Raw genomic sequence first — 26,896 nt, 5'->3', positions numbered from 1 at the left:
TTGTTTTAGGGCATCACAAACTGTGTCCATATAAGACAGCAAACTTAATTGATAAACATGGTGTGTGTTCTGACTACAAACTTAATTGATAAACACTGTGTGTGTTCTGACTGCTCCACTGACTGGCTCACTGCAACATCCACCTCCTAGGTTCAAGTGATTCTCCAGCCTTGCCTCCTGAATAGCTGGGATTACAGGCATACGCCACCATGTTCTGGCTAATTTTGTATTTTTAGTACAAATGGAGTTTCAACATGTTGGCCAGGCTGGTCTTGAACTCTTAACCTCAGGTGATCCACCCACCTCAGCCTCGGAAAGTGCTGGCATTACAGGCGTGAGCCACCGCACCCGGCTTGGAATTTCTAATATAAATTGCCCACTGGATCCAAAGGAGAAGGTGCACACAGACTTTAGTTTTGCTTGCTTTCTTTCCAGCAAGGACTTTCTTAGCCATCTTTGCAGTTATGGGCTAAAGTAGACAGGGAAATAGACAGGGAAGGTGAAGCTTAAAAAAAGTCAGTAATCAAACATGAAAAATATAGTCACACTTATTTATTATAAAAAAACTATTACTAGCCAGGCACGGTGGCTCACACCTGTAATCCCAGCACTTTGGGAGGCCGAGGCAGGGGGATCACAAGGTCAAGAGTTTGAGACCACCCTGACCAACACAGTGAAACCCTGTCTCTACTAAAAATACAAAAATTAGCCGAGCATGGTGGTGCATGCCTGTAATCTCAGCTACTCAGCAGGCAGAGGCAGGAGAATCACTTGAACCTGGGAGGCAGAGGTTGCAGTGAGCCAAGATAGCACCACTGCACTCCAGCCTGGGCAATAGAGCAAGACTCCATTTCAAAACAAAACAAACAAACAAAAAATATACAAAAACAACTATTGCCATCAACATTTTATCAATTAGTAATTTTGGCACAGAGAATTTACATAACTAGCCTAATGTCACATAGGTAGTAAATGGTTGTCTTTTGTCATTGACCACATTCTCTAATATGAATTTGTATAACTTCAACAAGCTTTGAATCATGATAGAAAACTCATCTACATTCATTATCAATTTCTTTCAGTATTAAATGTCCTAATTTTGGTGGGCGGATCACGAGGTCAGGAGATCAAGACCATCCTGGCTAACACAGTGGAACCCTGTCTCTACTAAAAATACAAAAACAAAAAAATTAGCCAGGCATGGTGGCAGGTACCTGTAGTCCCAGCTACTAGGGAGGCTGAGGCAGGAGAATGGCATGAACTCAGGAGGCGGAGCCTGCAGTGAGCCGAGATAGCGCCACTGCGCTCCAGCCTGGGTGACAGAGCGAGACTCCGTCTCAAAAAAAAAAAAAAGTCTTAATTCTGGAAAAAGTGAATATGAAGTAATACATAATACACATCCATTGTAATACACATCCATTGTATTTGACCCATATATGGAATCTGCTGATGATCCATGACAAATGTCATGAGAACAGCTTCCTGCATTAATTATGTTAGGTCATGAATTCTCCGATGTTGAGTAAGCTGTGTAAGCTGTTTAAAGGCCTTCCCACATGTCTTACATTCATAGGGTTTCTCGCCAGTGTGAATACTGTGATGTTTGGTGAGTCCTGAGAAACGGACAAAGGCTTTTCCACATTCATGACATTGATAAGGTTTCTCACCAGTATGGATTCGTTGATGTTGAGTAAGTTTTGAACGACGTCTAAAGGCCTTGCCACATTCCTTACAATCATAGGGTTTCTCACCAGTGTGAATTCGCCGATGCTGAATTATTGCTGAGCGAAAAGCAAAAGATTTTCCACATTCCTTACAATGATAGGGTCTCTCACCAGTGTGAATTCGCTGATGTTCAATTAGTGTTGAGCGAGAAGTAAAAGATTTCCCACATTCTTTACAACTGTAGCGTTTCTCACCAGTGTGAACTGGCCGATGTTGAATTAGTGCTGAGCGAAGAGTAAAAGATTTCCCACATTCCTTGCAATGATAAGGTTTCTCACCAGTGTGAATTGGCTGATGTTGAATTAGTGTTGAATGAGAAGTAAAAGATTTCCCACATTCCTTACAATCATAGAGCTTCTCACCAGCGTGTATTTGCTGATGTTGAATTAGTGTTGAGTGAGAAGTAAAAGATTTTCCACATTCCTTACAATCATAGGGTTTCTCACCAGTGTGAATTTGCTGATGTTGAATTAGTGTTGAGTCAGAAGTAAAAGATTTCCCACATTCCTTACAATCATAGGGTTTCTCACCAGTGTGATTTTGCTGATGTTGAATTAGTCCTGAGCAGAAAGTAAAAGATTTCCCACATTCTTTACATTCATAAGGTTTCTCACCAGTATGAATTCTCCGATGTTGATTAAGGTATGTACGCTGTCTAAAGGCCTTCCCACAGTCTGGACATTCATAGGGTTTCTCACCAGTGTGAATTCTGTGATGTTGGGTGAGTCCTGAGACACTGATAAAGGCTTTCCCACATTCCTGACATTGATAAGGTTTCTCACCAGTATGGATTTGTTGATGTTGAGTAAGTCGTAAGCGAAGTCTAAAGGCCTTCCCACATTCCTTACAATCATAAGGTTTCTCACCAGTGTGAATTTGCTGATGTTGAATTAGTGTTGAGCCTACAGTAAAAGATTTTCCACATTCCTTGCAGTGATAGGGTTTCTCACCAGTGTGAATTCGCTGATGTTGAATTAGCGCTGAGCGAGAAGTAAAAGATTTTCCACATTCTTTACAATCATGGGGTTTCTCACCAGTGTGAACTGCCTGATGTCCAATTAGCCCTGAGCGAAAAGTAAAAGATTTTCCACATTCCTTACAATGATAGGGTTTCTCACCAGTGTGAATTCGCTGATGTTGAAGTAGTGCTGAGCCAGAAGCAAAAGATTTTCCACATTCTTTACAATTATAGGGTTTCTCACCAGTGTGAATTCGCTGGTGTCGATTGCGTGTTGAGCGAAAAGTAAAAGATTTTCCACATTCCTTACAACGATAGGGTTTCTCACCAGTGTGAATTCGCTGATGTTGAAGTAGTGCTGAGCCCGAAGCAAAACATTTCCCACATCCCTTACAATCGTAGGGTTTCTCACCAGTGTGAATTCGCTGATGTTGAATTAGCGTTGAGCCAGCAGTAAAAGATTTTCCACATTCTTTACAATCATAGGGTTTCTCACCAGTGTGAATTGCCTGGTGTCCAATTAACCCTGAGTGAAAACTAAAAGATTTCCCACATTCCTTACAATCATAGGGTTTCTCACCAGTGTGAATTCGCTTATGTCGAATTAGTGCTGAGTGAAAAGTAAAAGATTTTCCACATTCCTTACAGTCATAGGGTTTCTCACCAGTGTGAATTCGCTGATGTCGAATTAGTGCTGAGCCAGAAGTAAAAGATTTCCCACATTCTTTACATTCATAAGGTTTGTCACCAGTATGAATTCTCTGATGTTGAGTAAGGTGTGCAGATGGTCTAAAGGCCTTCACGGATTCCTGACACTCATGAGGTCTCTCATCTGTATACAATTTCTGGTGTTGAATAAGATGTGAGCCAGAAATAAAAGCTATTCTATATTCTTTACATGCACAGGGCATTTCCCCAGTATGAATTCTCTGATGTTTAACAAGATAGGAAAAATGATGAAAGGCCTTCCCACACTCCTTACATTTACAGAGTTTTTCACCAGTATGGGTTTCTTGCTGTTGTGTAAGTTCTGAGCCATACTTAAAAGCCATACATTCTGTGGATTCATACAGTTTCTCTCCAGGATGAATCCGATGATGCAGAGTGAGATATGTTTGTAGGCAGAAAGTTGGTGTTTTTTCATGAGTCATTACTGCTTTTTCCAAATATCGCTCCTGATTTATATCTTGGTGCTGAAACTGGCCTTTGCATTCCCAGTCATCTCTGACACTGGAGCCCACAAGGCTATGACATTTTTCCATTCTCACCCACTGAGATGATGTTGCTTCATAGATTTCTTTTGGCAAACATGAATCTTTGGTCTTACATCTAAACTCCGAGTCTGAAAAATAACCAGAAAGCAAAAACATAGCATTTCCTTGTTGAGTAGAAATAAAAACATCTATGGTAGAAAGGGGAGACAAACTGAAAATAATGTCCTTAAGAATTAAGGATGTGTTGGGCGTGGTGGCTCATGCCTGTAATCCCAGCACTTTGGGAGTCTGAGACAGGAGGATTGCTTGAGCCCAGGAGTTCAAGGCTGCAGTGAGCTATGATTGTGCCACTACACTCCAGCCTGGGCCACAGAGCAAGACCCTGTCTTAAAAAAAAAAAAAAAAAAAAAGATGGTGTACATACATGGTGATAGTATGTAGCCTTGTATGATGTGATGAGAACAGTATTTTCTCTCTCTGATCTTCCTTCTAAAAATACTGAACTCCAGTCTAATCACTGGAAAAACACCAGACAAATCCCAAAATGAGAGACAATCTATGAAATACCTGGCCAGTACTCTCCAAAACTATTGAGATAATCACAAACAAGGAAAGCCTGAAAAGCTGTCAAAGCAAAGAGGAGCCAAGGGAAACATAATGACTCAATGCAATGTGTTATCCTAGCCAAGATCCTAGAATAGGAAAAAAGGACATTAGATAAAAGCTAAGGAGGCCGGGCACAGTGACTCACACCTGTAATCCCAGCACTTTGGGAGGCTGAAGCGGGCGGATCACAAGGTCAGGAGTTCAAGACCAGCCTGGCCAACATGGTGAAACCCTGTCTCTACTAAAAATACAAAAATTAGCCAGACGTGGTGGCCCATGCCTGTAATCTCAGCTACACAGGAGGCTGAAACAGGAGAATCACTTGAGCCCGGGAGGCTGAGGTTGCAGTGAGCCAAGATCGTACCATTGAACTCCAGCCTAGGCAACAAAAGCCAGACTCCATCTCAAAAAAAAAAAAAAAAAAAGCTAAGGAAATCTGAGTAAAGTCTAGGGGTTTCCATTAATAATAATAGATCTCAGCACCATAGGAAAGGTAAATAATAATAACAACATTGCTTCAACAATGTTATTATTGAATAGGATCAATATTCATTAATTATGACAAATGTACAAATATAAAATGTTAATGGGAAACTACATGTGATGTATATGGGAAGTCTCTGTACTAACCTGACAACTTTTCTGTAAGTCTAAAACTATCCTAAAACCTAAAGTTTACTTTTTTAAAGTGAGAAAGTAACATCTCATTAACAAAAAGGCCAAGCAAGTTTTTGTAAAAGACACAAATGCGGTATCAGTATCTAAAAATTAAAAAATGAATCTTTGAAACTTAAAATTCAATGAATGAATTTGAATTGGCAGTGTAAGAGTGCAATCATGATTTTTAAAAAATACTTTCCATCTTCATCCATTGAAGCCTTAGAAACAACCAATCCAGCAGCAATGAACACACTAATAACAGATTACTGTCTCTAAATACCATTTCTTACTACACAGAACCTAGGCTCCTTGGAGCATCTTGGGATTAGAAGAGAAAGTGTGCATTATGAGCATGGAAAAAGCTGGCATATTAGAAAAGCAAAGAAGCTTATTCAAGACTCCTAGGGTCATGTCAAAAAGACTCAGGAACCATTATGAAGAGGGTCCCATTGGCCAAAGATGGGACAAGTTGAGCATGAATTCAAGAATAATAACTGTAATCATTGTAATGTAATTACAATAAATCACATCAAATATTTTTTTAATCTGTGTGTTCATAAGGACAATTTTAAAATTACCTAGTAATATTTAGGGGATGAGATGAGGAATGGCTGCTAACATCACAAAAACAGAAACAACCAGATATGTGCTTCTTGATGAAATACACAATACTAATATCACATAGTCTGTTTATAGGAAAGAAAGGAATAAATGGAGGGGAGCTAAATGTTAAATGACAGATGATCAAGTTTCTTCAACATATAAATTTCAAGGAGAAAAAGAGAGAAAGAAATCAACAACAAAACCTCACTGGAATGGTTAAATAATTGGAAATGCAAAAGCAAGGTTAAAAGTCATAAAGAAATTCAAAGAATTCATTTGTCTTCCTGAAAGTAATACTGAAAGAACAGGGAACAAACTATATTCAAGATGGAACAGCTAAAATTTATTCAGAAGTGATGAGGTTTTCTAAAAAAAATCTGAGGTGCCATGAGTACCATGGATGGTAAATTTTAAAAGTTCTACGGGGCCGGGTGCGGTGGCACACGCCTGTAATCTCAGCACTTTGGGAGTCTGGCAGGTGGATCACCTGAGGTCAGGAATTCAAGACCAGCCTGGTCAACATGGCAAAACCCCGACTTTACTAAAAATACAAAATAGGCCGGGCGCGGTGGCTCACGCTTGTAATCCCAGCACTCTGGGAGGCCGAGGCGGGCGGATCACGAGGTCAGGAGATCGAGACCACGGTGAAACCCCGTCTCTACTAAAAATACAAAAAAATTAGCCAGGCGTAGTAGCGGGTGCCTGTAGTCCCAGCTACTCGGAGAGGCTGAGGCAGGAGAATGGCGTAAACCCGGGAGGCGGAGCTTGCAGTGAGCCGAGATTGCGCCACTGCACTCCAGCCTGGGCAACAGAGTGAGACTCCGTCTCAAAAAAAAAAAAAAAATTAAAAATAAATAAATAAATAAATAAATAATTTAAAAAATTAAAAAAAAAAATAATAAATAAATAAAAAATACAAAATAAGCCAGGCATGGTGGTGCATGCCTGAATTCTCAGCTACTCGGGGGGCTGAGGCAGAAGAATTGCTTAAACCCAGGAGACAGAGGTTGCAAGTGAGCCGAAATTGTGCCACTGCATTCCAGCCTGGGCGACAGAGCGAGACTTAGCCTTGGGGGAAAAAAAAAAACAAAAAAAAGTAAAAGTTCTATAAGCCAGGCATGGTGGTTCATGGCTCTAATCCCAACACTTTGGGATGCCAAGGCTGCAAGATTACCAGAGCCCCAGAGTTCAAGACCAGCCTGGGCAACAGCCTGGGACACTGTCTCAAAAAAAAAAAAAAAAAAAAAAAAAAGCCGGGTGCGGGTGTGGTGGCATATGCCTGTAGCCTCAGGTACTCGGGAGGCTAAGGTGGGAGGATCACCCGAGCCTGGAAAGTCAATGCTGCAATGAGCTGTGGTCAAGCCACTGCACTCCAGCCTGGGTGACAATGGGAGAACCTGTCTCTTAAAAAAAAATTATGCATGATGAAATCCCAATAATAAGAACAAAATGAACAGGAAAACAAAAAATAGCTTACACACCATGCTTGCTATATGCCAGGCACTATTTTCACTGCTTTACACATTTACTATATAAGCTCATTTAATCCTCAGAAGAATCCTGTGAATAGCATATATATTTGCAAATGAGGACCACAGAGGTTAAGTAAATTGCCAAAAGTCATAGAGGTATTAAATGGCAGAGCTAGGATTTGAATGGAGGCAATCTGGCTCCAGAGTCCATGCTTTCAACTTACAAATCAGTGGAATCAAACTAAGTATGGGCATCAGATTTTTTTTAAAACCTCAAATCTAAAGCAGTGTAAAATAAAACAGGCAACAGAAGACAGGAAAAGTGAGACAAATAAAATAAGCTGGTTAAAAAAATTCAAACAGGCCAAGAGAGGTGGATCGTGCCTGTATTTTCAGCTACTTGGGAGGCTGAGGTATGCAGATTGCTTGAGCCCAGGGAGTTGAGGCTGTGGTGAGCTGTGATTGCTCCACTGCACTTAGCCCAGGCAACAGAGAGAGAGACCCTGTCTCAAAAAAAAAAAAAAAAAAATCCAAATGCATCAGTAATTATGAGGAATGTAAACAAAGAAAAAGTAAATTTCAACCCTTTTAAAATAAAAAGTGACTAAAAACATGAGGACACAAAAAAGTTTAAGTAAAAACTAAGAAAATGAAAATCAGGCAAGTATTCATGAATAGAAAGCTAGGGTCTTAGCACTTGAAAAAAATAGACTTCAAGGTGAAAACATTATTGGGAATAAAGAGGATTACTACATAATAAAACATTCATTCAAAAAGATATAACAATTCTAAATTTGTAAGCATCCAGTAAAATAAACTCTAAATATGCAAAGTAAAAATTGAGAAAATACAAAAAGTTTAGGCTTCATCTTGATTGTGGGAGATTTCTTTTTTTTAGTTATTTTTTTTGAGATGGAGTCTCACTCGGTCACCCAGGCTGGAGTGCAGTGGCACGATCTCAGCTCACTGCAACCTCTGCCCTCCGAGTTCAAGCGATTCTCCTGCCTCAGCCTCCCAAGTAGCTGGGATTACAGGCGCCTGCCACCGAGCCTGGCTAATTTTTTGTATTTTTAGTAGAGATGGGGTTTCACCATCTTGACCAGCCTGGTCTTGAACTCCTGACCTCGTGATCCACCCACCTTGGCCTCCCAAAGTGCTGGGATTACAGGCGTGAGCCACCACGCCCGGCTGATTGCGGGAGATTTCAATACACCTCTTTTAATAACTGAGAGGTCAAGCACCCAGAAAATATAAAAGGATACAGAGGATCTTTACATCAAATTAACAAGCCTGATATGTTGAACATGTGAGAATTCTACAAGTAGCAATTAAAAGAAAGCACAGGAACACATGAATCCCCACCCCCACAAAAATGCTGACAATTCACCAGTGCATGAAGTAACACACTTCCAGAAACTGGTCTCATACTGACCATGTAAGTATTGACTATAGTGCAATTAAGGTTGAATTCAGGAATAAAAAATGGGAAAAAAATTTAAATGCAAAACATTTACAAAAGCTCATGGGTTAAAAATGGTATCATGAAAATTAAAAAATTCTTTTTTGTTTTTTTTGAGACAGAGTCTCGCTCTGTCACCCATGCCGGAATGCAGTGGTGCGATCTTGGCTCACTGCAACCTCCACCTCCCAGGTTCAACCAGTTCTGTGCCTCAGCCATTTGAGTAGCTGGGATTACCGGCATGCAACACCACACCCTGCTAATTTTTGTATTTTTAGTACAGAAAGGGTTTCGCCATGTTGGCCAGGCTGGTCTCAAACTCCTGGTCTCAAGTGATCCACCCACCTCGGCCTCCCAAAGTGTTGGGATTACAGGCATGAGCCACCGCTCCTGTCCTAAAAATTACTTTGATGCTAAGTGATGACAATAAAAATTGTATTATGGGCCGGGCTATGTCTTAGGCAACAGGCAAAAAGCAAACACAAAATCTCTGTGGACGAAATCAACCTCAACTCAACCCTCAAAATATTCTCACAAAGTTTCAAGGAAAGAGAGAGCACTTTGCAATTAAAAAAAAAAAAAAAACTCTAACACATACAGGTAAATGAGAAATCACATGAAGGAAAACAACAGCAGAAACAGAACCAAAAGGCTTCAAATATTAATATTAAAGAGAATTACTATGTTTAATAATGCTTAAAGAAGTTAGAAAGTCTTGACACCACTAGTAAATAAAGTAACTACATAGTTTTTTTATATATCTAGTTTTTAGCCTTTTTTTTTTTTTGGATATGGAGTCTCACTCTGTTGCCAGGCTGGAGTGCAGTGGCGTGTTCTTGGCTCACTGCAACCTCCACTTCCTGGGTTCATGTGATTCTCCTTCCTCAACCTCCTGAGTAGCTGGGATTACAGGCGCCTGCCATGACACCCAGCTAATTTTTGTGTTTTTAGTAGAGACGGGGTTTTACCATGTTGGCCAGGATGGTCTCAATCTCCTGACCTTGTAATCCGCCCACCTTGGCCTCCCAAAGTGCTGGGATTACAGGCCTGAGCCACCGCACCTGGCCTTGAGCCAGTGTTTTAAGTGCCATATCACCTACTTGTTCATTAAGATCTCAACTGTACTTTCAGCACACTACATAACCTTATTTCCAGGAAGATGTGTATTTGCAAATGTTTATTTCTATTTGGAACACATGATTTTCTACCCCCAGAGGAATGCATTCTGGTCTGGAGTGTTTCTTTTCCCAAGTTTATGCACATTCACATATTCACCCATTCACATATGATGTATGTGTATCTATGCGTGCATTTTCTTCTTTTTATAAAAATAGAATTGTCCTATACATATTGGTGTGCAACTTTTCCCCCAGATAACAACAGATAAAGGATAGTTTTAAAGTTACTATTTATAGATTTACTTCATTTCCTTGAATAGCTGCATAATATCCCATTATGTGGATATACCATAATGCCACATTTCTTTTTCCCCCTCAAGACGGAGTCTTGCTCTGTTGCCTAGGCTGGAATACAATGGCATGATCTCGGCTCACTGCAACCTCTGCCTCCTGGGTTCAACCAATTTGCCTACCTCAGCCTCCCAAGTAGCTGGGACTACAGGTTCACGCCACCACACCTGGCTAATTTTTTGTATTTTTAGTAGAGATGGGGTTTTCACCATGTTGACCAGGCTGGTGTCGAACTCCTGACCTTGTGATCCACCCGCCCTGGCCTCCCAAGGTGCTGGGATTACAGGCATGAGCCACCACGCCTGGCCTGTCACAGTTTTTGTTAATGCCCATTTAGATTGTTACTGCTATTCCAGGAAATGTGTTTCTGTATATATCAGAATTAGCTACTTCTTTTATTTCTGTAGCAGACAGTCCAAAAAGTGAGGTTACTCATTCCAAATGTAGGCACATTTTCATTTGAGTGGCTAGTTTGATGCTTCCTGGCAGTGTCAGAGATGGTCTGTTCCTAGCCAGCAGTGAATATTCCCATGCTATATAGTGTGGAGTTTTTGTTTATCTGAGGGGCAAACTTTGGCAGGGGTCCATTGGGATATGCTAACAATAAGATAACTAGTAAGTAGAAGCTCTTCTTAACCCAAATGGGTAGATCCGTCGTGATTATGTTGGAATTTCAGGAGTTCTAGAAATGAATGTGCAGATGGTTGCACAATATGAATACAATTAAAGATGGTTAAAATAGTAATACATTTATGTTATGTATATTTTACCATAATTATAAATAAATGAAAAAATGAATGAATGAATCACTCCTAAAAATTAGTAAGAAAATAAAACCAAATAATGAAGTAGAAAAGATGAAACATAAAAAGGAAGCACAAACAGGAAATATAGTTTCTTTTTTGAGACAGAGTCTTGCTCTATTGCCCAGGCTGGAGTGCAGTGGTGTGATCTTGGCTTACTGCAACCTCCGCCTCCTGGGTTCAAGCGATTCTCTGTCCTCAGCCTCACGAATAGCTGGGATTACAGGTGCCTGCCACCACATCCGGCTAATTTTTTTTTGTTTGTTTTAGTAGAGATGTTGTTTCACTATGTTGATTAGGCTGGTCACCATGTTGACCAGACCACTCCTGACCTCAAAGTGATCCGTCCACCTCAGCCTCCCAAAGTGCTGGGATTTACAGGTGTGAGCCACCGTGCCCAGCCTCTTTTTCTTTTTGAGACAAGGTCTTGCTCTGCCACCCAGGCTGGAACGAAGTGGTGTGATCACAGCTCACTGCAGCCTTGAACTCCTGGACTCAAGCGATCCTCCTGCCTCAGCTTCCCAAAGCCCCAGAGTTAGGTGTTAGTCACTGTGCCCGGCAAGAACTGAATTTTTCATTTTAATTTTAATTACTTTACAGTTAAATCTAATTAGCCACATGTAGCTAGTGGCTACTGTATGGAACAGCACAGCTTTCATGAACCATCTGTTGAAACTGGATTGCAAGAACCTTTGTGTTGTCCCTTCACATAAAAAACTAAAACCTTAAATGATGACTCATGCCTTACAGGTATAGTATGTATACAAAATGAGGCAGAACTCCCAGCAGGGAGCCCATTTTCAAACAAAATGCTTTGCCCTGCTATCAGAGACTAGTTAAGTAAATAAATAAATAAATAAATTCAGTAATGAAAACAACTATTAAAAATGGGAAAAATTTAAAGGCAAAACATTTACAAAAGCTCATGGATTAAAAATTGTATCATGAAAATTAAAAAGTTCTTTTTTTGTTTTCTTGAGACAGAGTCTCACTCTGTCACCCATACTGCAGTGCAGTGGTGTGATCTCGGCTCACTGCCTCCTCCTCCTCCCGGATTCAATCAATTCCGTGCCTCAGCCATTCAAGTAGCTGGGATTACAGGCACGCAACACCACACCCGGCTAATTTTTGTATTTTTAGTACAGAGAGGGTTTCGCCACATTTGCCAGGCTGGTCTCAAGTGATCCACCCATCTCCGATTAAATGCTCTCATCTAAAATCATATGGTTGTGGCATATCAGATCTTTTCACTTTAAACTTTTAAATTAACTAACCAGCTACGAATACTTGTCTGAACTGAGTTGTATAAGGCAGCTCCAGTGGATCATGCATTTCTGTCCTAGACTGTCATGATCTTTAAAAAGTTTAAACCAGGCCGGGCACGGTGGCTCACGCCTGTAATCCCAGCACTTTGGGAGGCCAAGGCGGGCAGATCACGAGGTCAGGAGATCGAGACCGTCCTGGCCAATGTGGTGAAACCCCATCTCAACTAAAAATACAAAAAAAAAATTAGCTGGCTGTGGTGGCTCATGCCTGTAATCCCAGCTACTCAGGAGGCTGAGGCAGGAGAATCACTTGAACCAGGGAGTCAGAGGTTGCAGTCAGCCAAGATCGTGCCACAGCACTCCAGCCTGGCAATGGAGCAAGACTCTACCTAAAAAAAAAAAAAAAAAAAAAAAAAAATAATATATATATATATATATATATATATATATATAGGCCCAGGAATCTCACATCTGAAAGATTAAATATGAAAATGTCCAATTAAATAAAGATACATCAGAGCACTCATTTTAAATAGAAGAAACCGCTGGGCACAGTTGCTCATGCCTGTAATCCCAGCAGTTTGGGAAAGTGAGGCAGTGGGAGGACTGCTTGAGCCCAGGAGTTCCAGACCAGCCTGTGGCACATAGGGAGAACCCATCTCTACAAAAAAAATTAGAAATTGACCAGGTGTGGTGGTGTGTGCTTGTGGTCTGAGCTACTCAGGAGGCAGAGGTGGGAGGATCACTTGAGTCCTGGAGGTCAAGGCTGCAGTGAGCCGTGATTGTGCCACTGTACTCCAGCATGGGCAACAGAGAGACACTGTCACAAAAACTAAAAAAGAAGAAGAAACACTGAAAAGCTACCTATACATTTAATAGTACTGAACTCATGATATCCAGGACTTGCTTTAACATAGTTAAGGGAAGGTGCAGAGGTCAACAGGCATAGATCAAGTAAGATTGGAAACATAGAAACTCATTGATAACTACTGCAGCTAGGAAATGGATTCGGGGGATGTCCATTACACCATCCTTTCTACTTTTGTGTACGTTCAAAGACTTCTGTAATCAAGTTAATAATTAAAAAAAAATTTTTTTGTAATGTTCTATGGATAGAAGGAAATAAAGTCATCTATATCCTACAATTAAAACACTTTTTAAAATGAATAGTTTGCATTACTTAAAAGCACATTTTGAAAAATAAAATGCCTTATCTTTTCTACTTCAGAAGAAAATCCCTCAGTCTATGCTACTTACAGCCCAATTTTTGTCCATGTTACCATTGTCACCAACTTATTGAAAATGGATCACTCCCTTTTCCTTGACACTTAAGTCTTCTATATTTAACTTATTGTCCTCTTTTATGCACAATCATTTCTGTGTACCTTTTCCTCCTAAAAGCAGGCACATCCTATTCCTTCACATTGATATCTACAGCTCTTTCTTCTAAGCATCATATTAGAAATCTCCTGGTCAAGTCTACTCTTTAGAAAGTGATTTATACACGATTTAGACCCTTTATTAGGCTGGGTGTGGTGGCTCACACCGGTAATCCTAGCACTTTGGGAGGCCGAGGTGGGCAGATTGCCTTAGCTCAGGAGTTCAAGACCAGCCTCAGCTATGTGGCAAAACCCTGTCTCTACTAAAAATACAAAAAATTAGCCAGGTGTGGTGGCGCGTGACTGTAATCTCAGCTGCTCTGGAGGCTGAGGCATAAGAATTGCTTGAATTCAGGATGCAGAGGTTGCAGTGAGCCAAGACAACTCCACTGCACTCCAGCCTGGGCAACACAGCAAGATATTGTCTCAAAATAAATAAATAAATAAACCCTTTATAAGAATGTAATTCTGATAGCTTATATCTTCTATAACTGTCACCCACCAAGAAAAGAAGGCTTTATGATTTTTTTTTTAAGTCAATAAATGTTGACTAAAAGTGAATGAGGTTGGGCGTGGTGGCTGACACCTGTAATCCTGGCACTTTGGGAGACCGAGGCAGGTGGATCACCTGAGGTCAGGAGTTCAGGACCAGCCTGGCCAACACGGTGAAACCCTGTCTCTACTGAAAATACAAAAAGTAGCCAGTTGTGGTGGTACATGCCTGTAGTCCCAGCTACTCAAGAGGCTGAGGCAGGAGAATTACTTGAACCCGGGAAGTGGAGGTTGTAGTGAGCCAATATTGCACCACTGCACTCCAGCCTGGGTGACAGAGTGAGACTCAGTTGCAAAATAAAAAAGTGAATGAATATCCACTGATGCTGAAATGGCTGCATCAAAGGAAAACTAGACAAGAAAAGACAAGACAAAAAAAAAGTTAAGGATCAGTATGAAAAATAAATATATTTTGAAAGATTTTTTTTTAAAGCAAGAACACAGGTTTAAATTTCAAAGGGAAAGAAGTAGCTCGAAGACAGAGGAAACAGGATGGCTCCCGAAGAAGGGAACTTTATTCTTTGAAATGGGAAGAAATTATGACAAGAGGGTAGCACAGACTGAAGAGGTGGAAGTAAAAGGGGATTCTTGGCCAGGCGCAGTGGCTCACACCTGTAATCCCAGCACTTTCGGAGGCCGAGGCAAGTGGATCACCTGAGGTCAGGAGTTCGAGGCCAGCCTAGCCAACATGGTGAAACCCCGTCTCTACTGAAAATACAAAAATTAGCTGGGCATGGTGGTGGGTGCCTATAACGCCAGTTCCTTCAAAGACTGAGGCAGGAGAGTCACTTCAACCTGGGAGTGGAGGTTGCAGTAGGCTGAGATCACGCCACTGCACTCCAGCCTGGGCGACAGAGCGAGACTCCATTTCAAAATAAATAAATAAATAAATAAATAATAAAATTTTAAAAAGTGTGTGGGGATGTATTGTGACTTTTCTCCACGTGTCTTAGGCCACAACCCTTACATGGGACCTTGAAGAAGAGACTCCTCAACCAATACCTGTACGGTGCTGCCTCCCTGACAGGCTGGGTTCTAAACAGCAGTGTCTTCCCCATCTGCTCAGTCCTTACTCACCTGGGCACCATCCTCCCAGCATGTCTCTTGAAACCATCCAGGGCTCTTTCCCTTGCTCCAGTAAGGAAATCACATCAGGCTTTGGGATAGAGAGACCTGTTTATAAGAAAAGAAGTAAGATGGCCGGGCATGGTGGCTCACTCCTGTAATCCCAGCACTTTGGGAGACCAAAACAGGTGGATTGCTTGAGGTCAGGAGTTCAAGACCAGCCTGACCAACATGGTGAAACTCTGTCTCTACTAAAAATACAAAAATTGGCTGGGCATGGTGGCGGTGCCTGTAATCCCAGCTACTCAGAAGTCTGAGGCATGAGAATCACTTGAACCCGAGAAACGGAGGTTGGAGTGAACCGAGATCACGCCATTGCACTCCAGGCTGGGCGACGGAGTGAGACTTTGTCTCAAAAAAACAAAAGAAAGAAAGAAAAGAAGTAGGCTGGGCGCGGTGGCTCACGCTTGTAATCCAAGCACTTTGGGAGGCCGAGGCAGGCGGACCACGAGGTCAGGAGATCGAGACCACGGTGAAACCCCGTCTCTACTGAAAATACAAAAAATTAGCCGGGCGTGGTGGCCGGTGCCTGTAGTCCCAGCTACTCGGAGAGGCTGAGGCAGGAGAATGGCGTGAACCCGGGGGGCGGAGCTTGCCATGAGCCGAGATCGCGCCACTGCACTCCAGCCTGGGCGACAGAGCGAGACTCCGTCTCAAAAAAAAGAAAAAAGAAAAAAAAAAAAGAAAAGAAGTAAGACATACTCCTGCTGTTCTTGAATTCAAAGTTAGTCCCTTAGTCTTCATGAAGGACTAGAGGAAGGTGTAAAGGTCTGAAGCATGGAGAAGATGGAGTGACTCCAAAGAGCTGCCCATCTATTAATCTACAAAACACAAAACAATGCCCTAGGCAACAGGTGAAAAGTCACCCAGACAATTGAAAGCTACACACAAAATTCATGAGTTATTTGCGGATAGACATCCTTACCTAGTGAGACCAGGCTGCTGTAGTTCTCCATCATTACATCTCTGTATAAGTCCTTCTGAGCAGCGTCCAGGCACTCCCATTCCTCCTGAGAGAAGTCTATAGACAGATCCTGGAACATGACCAACCCCTGAAATGACAAACCCATGCAGCACTGTTGAAATTAAAGGAAAGGTTTTTAAGATGGAAGAGATGGAAGGGTGCTGAAGGATGGAGAGAATACAGTGAGCAGACCAGCTAGGATGAGAGTGGGGAAGAGTAAAAAAATTAGTGTAACTTCAACAAAGTACCTCCATGTTCATGAATATTCCTGTTGCGGCCGGCAAACTTCCTTCATAGAATGGGACATTCCGAATATTCCATGGTTAGAGCTGGGAATGAATAAAACACATTGATATATTATTTCCCAAATAAATGAACTAGAGTACAAAAGCACACAGCAAGCTGTAGGCCTAGCAAAGCTGAAAGAATATTACAGTAAACATCTGATATGCAAATTACTATTTACAACAAAAGCTTAATAAACAGGCACTCCTCCCTTACCACTTTCTTTCTTGTTATTTTTTTCCTCTTGTTTCATTTTTTTGTTTCTGTTTTTGTTTTGAGACAGGGTCTCGTTCTGTTGCCCAGGCTGGAGTGCAGTGGCATGATCACAGCTCACTGCAGCCTCAACCTCCCAGGCTCAGGTGATCCTCTCACCTCAGCCTTTGTGTTAGCTATGACTATAGGCGTGCACCACCATGCCCAGCTAATTTTTTGTATTTTTAGTAGAAACGAGGTTTTGCCATTTGGTCAGGCTGCTCTCAAACTCCTGAGCTCAAGCAATCCGCCTGCTTTGGCCTCCCAAAGTGCTGGGATTACAGGCATGAGCCACCACACCCAGCCTTTTCTCATTTCTTAAAGGAAGACAGGATCTTTCAAAAATATCTACAAAAAGTTTAAAAACCTCTATTGGCCGGGCATGGTGACTTACGCCTGTAATCTCAACACTTTGGGAGGCCAAGGCGGATGGATCACCTGAGGTCGGGAGTTTGAGACCAGCCTGACCAACATGGAGAGACCATTTTAGTCTCTACTAAAAATACAAAATTAGCTGGGGGTGGTGGCACATGCCTGCAATCCCAGCTACTTGGGAGGCTGAGGCAGCAGAATTGCTTGAACCTGGGATGCAGAGTTTGCGGTGAGCCGAGATTGCACCACTGCACTCCAGACTGGGCAATAAGAGCGAAACTCTGTCTCAAAACAAACAAAACAACAACAACAAAAAACCTCTGATGCACTTCACTAATTAGTACTTCCATAAAATAGTATAGATAGCACTTCGATAATTAAATGTACATTGGCTGGGTGTGGTAACCCACACCTGTAATCACAGCACTTTGGGAGGCCAAGGCAGATGAATTGCTTGAGCTCAGGAGTTCAAGACCAATTCTGGGCAACATGGCAAAACCCCATCTCTACAAAAATATATATCATATACAAATTAGCCAGATGTGGTGGGACATGCCTGTAGTCCCAGCTACTTGGGAGGCCGAGGTGGGAGGATTGCTTGAGCCCAGGAGGTTGAGGATGCACTGAGCTGTGATCCTGCCACTGCACTCCAGCCTAGGCACCAGAGCAAGATCCTGTCTCAAACAAACAAACAAACAAAGGCCAGGTCCGATGGCTCATGCCTGTAATCCCAGCACTTTGGGAGGCTGAGTCGGGCGGATCACGAGGTCAAGAGATAGAGACCATCCTGGCCAACATGGTGAAACCTCATCTCTACTAAAAATACAAAAATTAGCTGGGCATGGTGGCACGCACCTATAGTCCCAGCTACTCAGGAGGCTGAGGCAGGAGAATCGCTTGAACCCAGAAGGTGGAGGTTGCAGTGAGCCAAGGTCATGCCACTGCATTCCAGCCTGGTGACAGATCAACACTCCGTCTCAAAAAATAAAATAAATAAAATTAAATTAAATTAAAATAAAATAAATAAAATAAATAAAATAAAATACAAGAGTAGGTATCATGGTAGGAATAAACTGCACACAAGTCAGACAAAAGTTACAGGGGCATCTGCCAGTATAAACAAGTTTCCTGTGAGACACCTGGTCATGGGTCAGACACTTGAGCATTAGGCTGTGGGCCAGGAAAAATAAATGTCTGGTGAAAGGCTACTGTAAAGACCCACAAGCCCCTCCCCTAGAGCCCCATTAGGGTGAGGCTAGAGTTTATAGCCATTCTCCTGAGAGACCTCAAGACCCAATTAGAAGAAAACTACAACATTTGTTACATAGAAGGCATTTTCCAAAGAGTAGTTCAAAGATAGTCTTCCTTTGGATATAAAACAAAATCTCAAGATACGCCAAAACTGTTTTGTTTTTACTGAATAATTTTTGTGCATGTGTGTTGTTGCTTTAGCTGCAAGTGGCTAACAAGCTGTGATTTTCTTTTCTTTCCTTTCCCCCCCCCTTTTTTTTTTTTTTTTTTTGAGACAGTCTCGCTCTGTCGCCCAGGCTGAAGTGCCTGATCTCAGCTCACTGCAACCTCAGCCTCCCTTAGCTGGGATTACAGGTGCCTGCCACCATGCCCAACTAATTTTTGTATTTTTAGTAGAGACGGGGTTTCACTGTGTTGCTGCGGCTGGTCTCGAACTCCTGGCCTCAAGTGATCCACCTACCTTGGCTCCCAAATTACTGGGATTACAGGCGTGAGCCACCATGCCCGGGCAACTCTGATTTTCTAACTTGCCCCATGTATTAGGGTCATACTAGGAAAAAAACAAGTCAGAACCATTGGAGTCACATGTACAGATGTGCAGTAGCCCTGCTAGCAACACTGCTGCTTGCTTTGGCTCTTAGGAGAGATGAGTTCAGCATGTGTCTGCCCTTGCTCTAGCTGTCTCTGATTCCCCCCAACAGATGCACAATCATTTCACTCCATTAGTTTCACTTTGGATATCCCATCATTAGATTAAAACCAGCAGGCCGGGCGCGGTGGCTCACGCTTGTAATCCCAGCACTTTGGGAGGCTGAGGCGGGCGGATCACGAGATCAGGAGATCGAGACCACGGTGAAACCCCGTCTCTACTAAAAATACAAAAAATTAGCCGGGCGTGGTGACGGGCGCCTGTAGTCCCAGCTACTCGGAGAGGCTGAGGCAGGAGAATGGCGTGAACCCGGGAGGCGGAGCTTGCAGTGAGCCAAGACTGCACCACTGCACTCCAGCCTGGGTGACAGAGCAAGACTCTGTCTCAAAAAAAAAAAAAAAAACCAGCAGGCCAAAAAGCTAACTTGAAGAAATGCTTTCACATCCACAGCGTTCTCATAGGGTCAGTATCATTTAGACATGACAGGACCGTGGTTGCAGGGGACAGAACGAAGTGTCATCCTTAACTGGCCATCCAATGTCATCAGCATGAACAGGAGGACTTTATATGATATTATCTGATGTTTTCTGAATATTACCTTGCAAGTGCTGCTTTACTTATAACTAAAGAATAGGGACCCTGTCTTTTAAAGCTTTATATATCCTCAAGCAAAGGTTTTTCATATTAAATCCGTTAATAATATCTAGTGGCTGACCTAGAAATTCCATTTCTAAGTACTTATCCAAAGATTTTTTTTTTTGAGATGGAATTTCACTCTTGTTGCCCAGGCTGGAGTGCAGTGGTGCGATCTCGGCTCACTGCAACCTCCTCCTCCTGGGTTCAAGCGATTCTCCTGCCTCAGCCTCCCAAGTAGCTGGGATTACAGGCATGTCCCACCACACCTGGCTAATTTGATATTTTTAGTAGAGATGGGGTTTCTCCATGTTGGTCAGGCTGGTCTCAAACTCCCGAACTCAGGTGATTGGCCCTCCTCAGCCTCCCAAAGTGCTGGGATTACAGGCGTGAGCCACCATGCCCAGCCAATAATTTTTTATTTTTATTTTTTGAGACAAGTCTCAATCTGTTGCCCAGGCTAGGGTGCAGTGAGGTGATCACAGCTCACTGCAACCTCTGCCTCCTGGGTTCAAGTGACTCTTGTGCCTCAGCCATCAAAGTAGCTGGGAATACAGGCACACACCACCATACCTGGCTATTTTTTTTTGGTATTTTTGGTAGAGACCGGGTTTCACCATGTTGGCCAGGCTGGTCTCGAACTCCTGGCCTCAAGCAATCCACCCGACTTGGCCTCCCAAAGTGCTGGGATTATAGGCGTGAGCCACTGAGCCAGGCCAGAGAATTTTAAAAGTATGAAGTTGTATGCAGAAGAATGTTCCTTGAAGACAAAACCAAAAAATCTGAAACAAATGTCTTGTTGGTAGATATATAATACAATACTTTTTAATGGGAAAGATATGCAATATTAAGGGAGACAGGGAAAAGAAAACACAAAAAAAAGAAAAGGGAGAAAAAGAAAATTACTATTAGGACTTAAAGCTATTTCTCCCCAGTCTGTTTTCCATACGCAGAACAATACAGATGTTACCACAGTACATGTATAATTTTGTATTCTCCTTTACACTTTGATTTTTTCTTATCAAAAACACTTTATACATGGCATTTAAATGGCTTATAACTTTCCTAAATGGCTGCTGCACTGTGTACTTAACCATTCTGTTTCCTTCTACTTATGATTTTTGCTGCAAACCTTTCCCCTCCAATCTGTCCATATTTAAATTCCTTTAAGGAAGGGGGCTGTATAGAAATTTTAATTTATGTGCATTTTACTGAAGCCTACCTTTTTCTTTGTGGTTTCTTTTCTTATTTCTAAACACTAATCTATTTGAATGTGTTCAACCATTCCTTAAAATGAACACAAACACATAGGAAAAAATTGGGGAACTATGTCCTTCAAAATATAAGTATTTTGGCCACGTGTGGTGGCTCATGCCTGTAGTCCCAGCACTTTGGGAGGCCAAGACAGGTAGATCATTTGAGGTCAGGAGTTCGAGACCAGCCTGACCAACATAGTGAAACCCGGCCTCTACTTAAAATACAAAAAAGGCCAGGCGCAGTGGCTCAAGCCTGTAATCCCAGCACTTTGGGAGGCCAAGGTGGATGGATCACCAGAGGTCAGGAGTTCGAGACCAGCATGGCCAACATGGTGAAACCCTATCTCAAATTAAAATACAAAAAGTAGCCAGGCGTGGTGGTAGGTGCCTGTAATCCCAGCTACTTGGGAGGCAGAGGCAGGAGAATCGTTTGAGCATGGGAGGCAGAGGTTGCAGTGAGCCGAGACCGTGCCGCTGCACTGCAGCCTGGGCAACAGAGCGAGACTCCGTATCAAAATATAAATAAATAAATATAAAAATACAAAAAAGCCGGGCGCAGTGGCTCATGCCTGTAATCCCAGCACTTTGGGAGGCTGAGGCAGGCAGATGACTTGAGGTCAGAAGTTCCAGACCAGCCTGGCCAACGTGGCAAAACCCTGTCTCTAGTAAAAATACAAAAATTAGCCGGGTTTGGTGGCTCACACCTGTAATCCCAGCTACTTGGGAGGCTGAGGCAGGAGAATCGCTTGAACCCAGGAGGCAGAGGTTGCAGTGAGCAGAGATTGTGCCATTGCACTCCAGCCTGGGCAACAAGAGTGAAACTCCATCTCAAAAAAAAAAAAAAAGAATACAAAAAATTAGCGGGCTGTGGTGGTGCGTGCCTGTAATCTAGGCTACTCGGGAGGCTGAGGCAGGAGAATTGCTTGAACCTGAAAGGTGAAGATTACAGTGAGCTGAGATCACACCACTGCACTCCAGCCTGGGTGACAAGAGCGAGAATCTGTCTCAAAAAAAAAAAAAAAAAGGAAAAAGAAAAAAAAAAAGAACTTTTATTTGGGGGACAAAAAAACAAAAATGGAGTGAAAGGGATTTAAGGAAATTGAAAGTCAACAGGCTAATAATGCCAATAAATAATGATGGAGCAAAGAAATCCATGTTGGCCAATAACACCAACGTGTTTTTAAATAGTTTTTTTTTAAATTTAGACAGTTTTCCAGGACACTGAGACACTTCTACTATCAAGACTATAATAGTGGCTGAGCACAGTGGCTTACGCCTGTAATCCCAGCACTTTGGGATGCCAAGGCAGGAGGATGGCTTGAGCCCAGAAGTTCAAGTCAAGCCTGGGAAATATAGGGAGACCCCATCTCTGCAAAAATAAAATAATAAGCCAGGCATGGTGGTGTATATCTGTGAACTGTGACCACCCCACTGCACTCTAGCCTGGGTGACAGAGCAAGACCCTGTCTCAAAAATAAATAAATAAATAAATAAATAAGTAAATAAATAAATAAACAAATAAAACTATAATATAGAATAAATGACATTCAGGTAAGTGGAATATTAGGTGTTCAATAAACATAGGTTATTCCCTCCCTATCTCCATAGAATCATCAATTTTTTTAAAAGAGAAGTTTTGATTAGAATCTTTAAAAATATCAATACTTCTCTTTCCAAAAAAGGAGGGAAGATTTAAATATAACAATTTCTTGAGTATTTCTATTTATTTTCATTGTCGCTTAATATTATTCATAATAATGAAAATGCATTTGCTCTCTTTCAAACATAGTTTTAGTTAGTTGCACAAAATGCCACCTTATAGTTTGATGTACTTCAAATTTCCCTATCTATGAAAGCTAAATTTGGATATTATCATCTCAAGTATATTATAATCTCTGTCTTTAAATCTATCTAGGGTTCTACCTTTTCTGTAATCTTTAGTGAATCTCACTATAGTCCTCCTTCCCTTTAAAAATGCAGTGATAGGCCAGGTGTGGTGGCTCTTCCCTGTAATCCCAGTACTTTGGGAGGCTCAGGTTGGAAGATTGCTGGAGCTCAGGAGTTCGAGACCAGACTGGACAACATAGCAAAACCCCCGTCTGTGCAAAAAATACAAATATTAGCCCAGCATGGTGCCATATGCCTGTAACCCAGCTCCTTAGGAGGCTGAGGTGGGAGGATCCCTTCAGCCCCAGAGGTCAAGGCTGCAGTATGCCATGATCCTGCCACTGCACTCCAGTCTGGGTAATAGAGTGAGACCCTGTCTTTAAAAAAAAAAAAAAGGCCGGGTGCGGTGGCTCATGCCTGTAATCCCAGCACTTTGGGAGGCAGAGGTGGGTGGATCACCTGAGATCAGGAGTTCATGACCAGCCTGGCCAACATGGTGAAACCCTGTCTCTACTACAAATACAAAAATTGGTCGGGTGTGGTTGCAGGCACTTGTAATCCCAGCTACTCAGGAGGCTGAGACAAGAGAATCACTTAAACCCAGGAGGCGGAGGCTGCAGTGAGCTGAGATTGTGCCACTGCAGTCCAGCCTGGGCAAGGCAGAGTGAGACTGTCTCAAAAGAAAAAAAAAAAAAAGAAAGAAAGAAAAAGAAAATCAGTGATAGGTGAGGCAGCTCAGGCCTGTAATCCTAGCACTTTGGAGGCAGAGGTGGGAGGATCACTTGAACTCAGGAGTTCAAGACCAGCCTAGGCAACCTAGTGAGTCTTTCCTAGTGAAAATTATTTGTAATTACGCCAGAGTGCTGGTGTGTGCTTCTGGTTTCAGCTTACTTGGCAGGCTGAGGTAGGAGGATCACTTGATCACAGGAGATCAAGGCTGCAATGATCGTGCCACTGCACTCCAGCCTGGGAGACAGAGTGAGACCCTACCTCAAAAGTAAAAATAAATAAATAAATAAAAATTCAGCGATGGAGTTGATGGATTCGAGGTTGAGAACCCCCAATGTGAACCCGTTTGGAAAAAAACTCAAACTGTGTTCTTCCTCTGCTTCACAAAAAAACCACAACAATCAAACCAGAAGAATTCTGTGGCCTCAAAATCCAAGGAGATTTCTCCCCATCAGCAAGCAAGGAATCAGTTCTGCAGCAGACACCAGCTGGGTGTCCACCAATTCGATTCTGACATTATCTACCATGAGATACTGTCATCCCACAGGCTGAGGGCTCAGCCCACAAAACTGCTCCCCTTTCAGACACCAGTCACAAGTCCCAGCCTCTACAACTTCTGACTGATGGGTTCAATTTGGGGTTCCTACGACCCTCTCTTTGGGTTCGATTAATTTGCTAGAATAAAATGGCTCACAGACCTCAGGGAAACACATTTACTGGCTGATTATAAGGATGTTCCAAAGGATACAGATGAAGAGATGCCTAGGGCGAGGTATGGGGGAAGGGGCACAGAGCTTCCATGCCCTCCGTAGGCACGACCCTCCAGGAACCTCCATATGTTCAGCTCTCTGGAAGCTCTCCGAATCCACTCCTTTTGGGTTTGTAAGGAGGCTTCATTACTTAGGCATGATTGATTAAACCACTGGCTACTTGCTATCAACTTAATCCTCAGTCCCGTCCACTCCCCAGGGGTGGGAGGGTAGGGGCTGAAAGTCTCAACCCTCTAATCCTGCCTTGGTCTTTCTGATGACCAGCCCCCATCCTGAAGCTTTTGGTCAATCGCTAACATACAAAAAGCCAAAGGCTGGGTGCAGTGGCTCACGCCGATAATCCCAACACTTTGGGAGTCCGAGGCACGCAGATCACCTGAGGTCAGGAGTTCGAGACCAGACTGGCCAGCATGGTGAAACCCCGTCTCTACTAAAAAAACAAATACAAAAATTAGCCGGGCGTGGTGACGCGTGCCTGTAGTCCCAGTTACTCGGGAGGCTGAGGCAGAAGAACTGCTTGAACCCGGGAGGCAGAGATTGCAGTGACTGGAGATTGCGCCACTGCACTTCAGTCTGGGCGACAGAGAGAGACTCCATCAAAAAAAAAAAAAAAAAAAAAAAAAAAAAAGCCAGCACTTAGGAGATTCCAAGGATTTTAGGAGTTGTATGCGAGGAAATAGGGACAAAGACCAAATCTGTATTTGAGAAAATCACAGAACCGTATGAGTATTTAATTCAATACAGACATGGAAACTGGCCCAAGCATTTACTCACAGATGACTGGGCAAATCCCTGGTCTTATTGGTACAAACTACTGATCAAGCCCTCAATCTCATTCCTACCCCTAAAATATAGCAAAGTGAAAGATCTTATCACTTATTTGGACTGAGATTAACACCATCCCATAAACTGCATGGCTTTCAATCCCAGGGCTATGATGTGTGATGCCACATATCTTAGATATGCACTAATCTTCTCTCCAGCAATTGAGTTGTTAGGGTAAAGGCTCTTGTTTTTGCCTTCTTTCTCTCACGGCCAAGAAAATTAAGGAACATGGACACAAAGGATGAGGTCGGAGCGGAAATTTAATAAGCAAAAGAAGAAAGCTCTCCCCAGCGGAGGGGACCCGAAAGAGGGTTGTCAACTAGGAGGCTGAATCTGGGGGTTTTATTAACTGGGAAAGGGAGGAACATGCTGACTGGTCTGTAGGCTGTCTTGGAGAAAGCACTACTCAGCTTGGCCCTGGGACCTTAGCCCAGGACCAATCCTAGGCTGAAGTGAAAGTTCGGCCCAGGACCAATCAGGGGCTGAAGTGAAAGTTTGGCCCAGGACCAATCAGGGGCTGAAGTGAAAGTTTGGCCCGGGACCAATCAGGGGCTGAAGTGAAAGTTTGGCCCGGGACCAATCAGGGGCTGAAGTTATGATTCAAAGAGGCTGGGCTCACAGTCTAAAGCACGTCCAAAAAAGGAAAGTGGCCGCCGGAAGCTGTTAGTCCAAGCTGCACGTTTTGTAAGCCCCCACCATTTCACAGACCCTGGTCAGAAGGAAACATTCCACTGGGGTTTGGGCTGTGCGAAACATCCTTCCCAACCGCCTGACTTCCTTATCACATCCTGCAGGGCAAAGGCCCAAGAAACATCCTTATCAACTTTCTCCCAGGCAACAAGCCATACCGCCCAGACCCCTCCAGCCCAGGCCTGTAATTACCCCAGCCAGTAAGCGGTAGTGGGCTCTGGCATTTAGTTGGTCCCCGCCATAGAGCCGCCAACTCTCCTCTCTATCTCTCTATTTCTTTAACCCTCGCCTTCCCTTCAAAATCTAACAGAGCCCACCGTGTACATGCCCACAAAAGAAGCGACTATTTCGTGGAAGCCCGCTGGTCACACAAAGGACAAAGGCGTTTCTATGTTGGGCCTCGGTCCCTTATCAGTGCAGCTGAGGAATGTCTTTAGGACAACCCCCTGTGCTAGCTTTCCTTATCTGTGCCTGCAGCCTGATTTTTCAGGCTATTTCTCTGTTTAAAGGACTTTTACCAAGGACCCACCCTAACTGCCTAAAGGGTTTTTTCTCTCAAGGGGACACACAAAGTCCCAATCGCACACATGCCTCCCCATATCCACTTACCCACTGCCTCACAGCCAATCACACTCTCCTCTCTCACATACACCAAGGGGCCACACAAGTTGCACCTGCACAGCCACAGACCTGCAACTCACGCACACACCGTACTGCACACACACGCAAAGTCACCCACCCACCCCGAGACACGCAGTCCAAACACACAGTCACCGGTTCTTCACATCCGCACGCACAACGAGGCTCGTCCAGGATACACACATCCACTCCGGGCGCGCACAGTCACAAGCGCCCACCTGATCACCCAGAGTCAGCACCACACAGCCACAGTCACAGCCCACGAACACCCACGGCAACCATCGCGAACACACACGCAAACTCCTCTCCTCAGCCCTCCACACACAAAAGGACCGGAGCCGGATTCCTCACCCTCAGCATTCTCTGGTTCCGCTCGAGGCCAGCCTGGCCAAGTTGCTCGGGAC

At 43.1% G+C, this 26,896-nt stretch overlaps 1 protein-coding gene across 1 annotated transcript; it reads right to left on the bottom strand.

Moving 5' to 3' along the window:
- Positions 1 to 1,491: 1,491 nt before the first annotated feature.
- ZNF850 (zinc finger protein 850) lies at positions 1,492 to 16,333 on the bottom strand. The gene is made up of 2 exons (XM_030822795.1): positions 16,216 to 16,333; positions 1,492 to 4,025 (listed from the first exon to the last, which is right to left on the bottom strand). The coding sequence occupies exons 1-2, from the start codon at positions 16,331 to 16,333 to the stop codon at positions 1,492 to 1,494; spliced, it is 2,652 nt and encodes an 883-aa protein (XP_030678655.1).
- Between the last annotated feature and the right edge of the window lie 10,563 nt (positions 16,334 to 26,896).

This window comes from Nomascus leucogenys, chromosome 11 (genome assembly GCF_006542625.1).
Source record: "Nomascus leucogenys isolate Asia chromosome 11, Asia_NLE_v1, whole genome shotgun sequence".
NCBI classification, from domain to species: domain Eukaryota; kingdom Metazoa; phylum Chordata; class Mammalia; order Primates; family Hylobatidae; genus Nomascus; species Nomascus leucogenys.
Note: the sequence above shows the minus strand (reverse complement) of the source record. Positions and strands in the feature narration are given on the sequence as shown.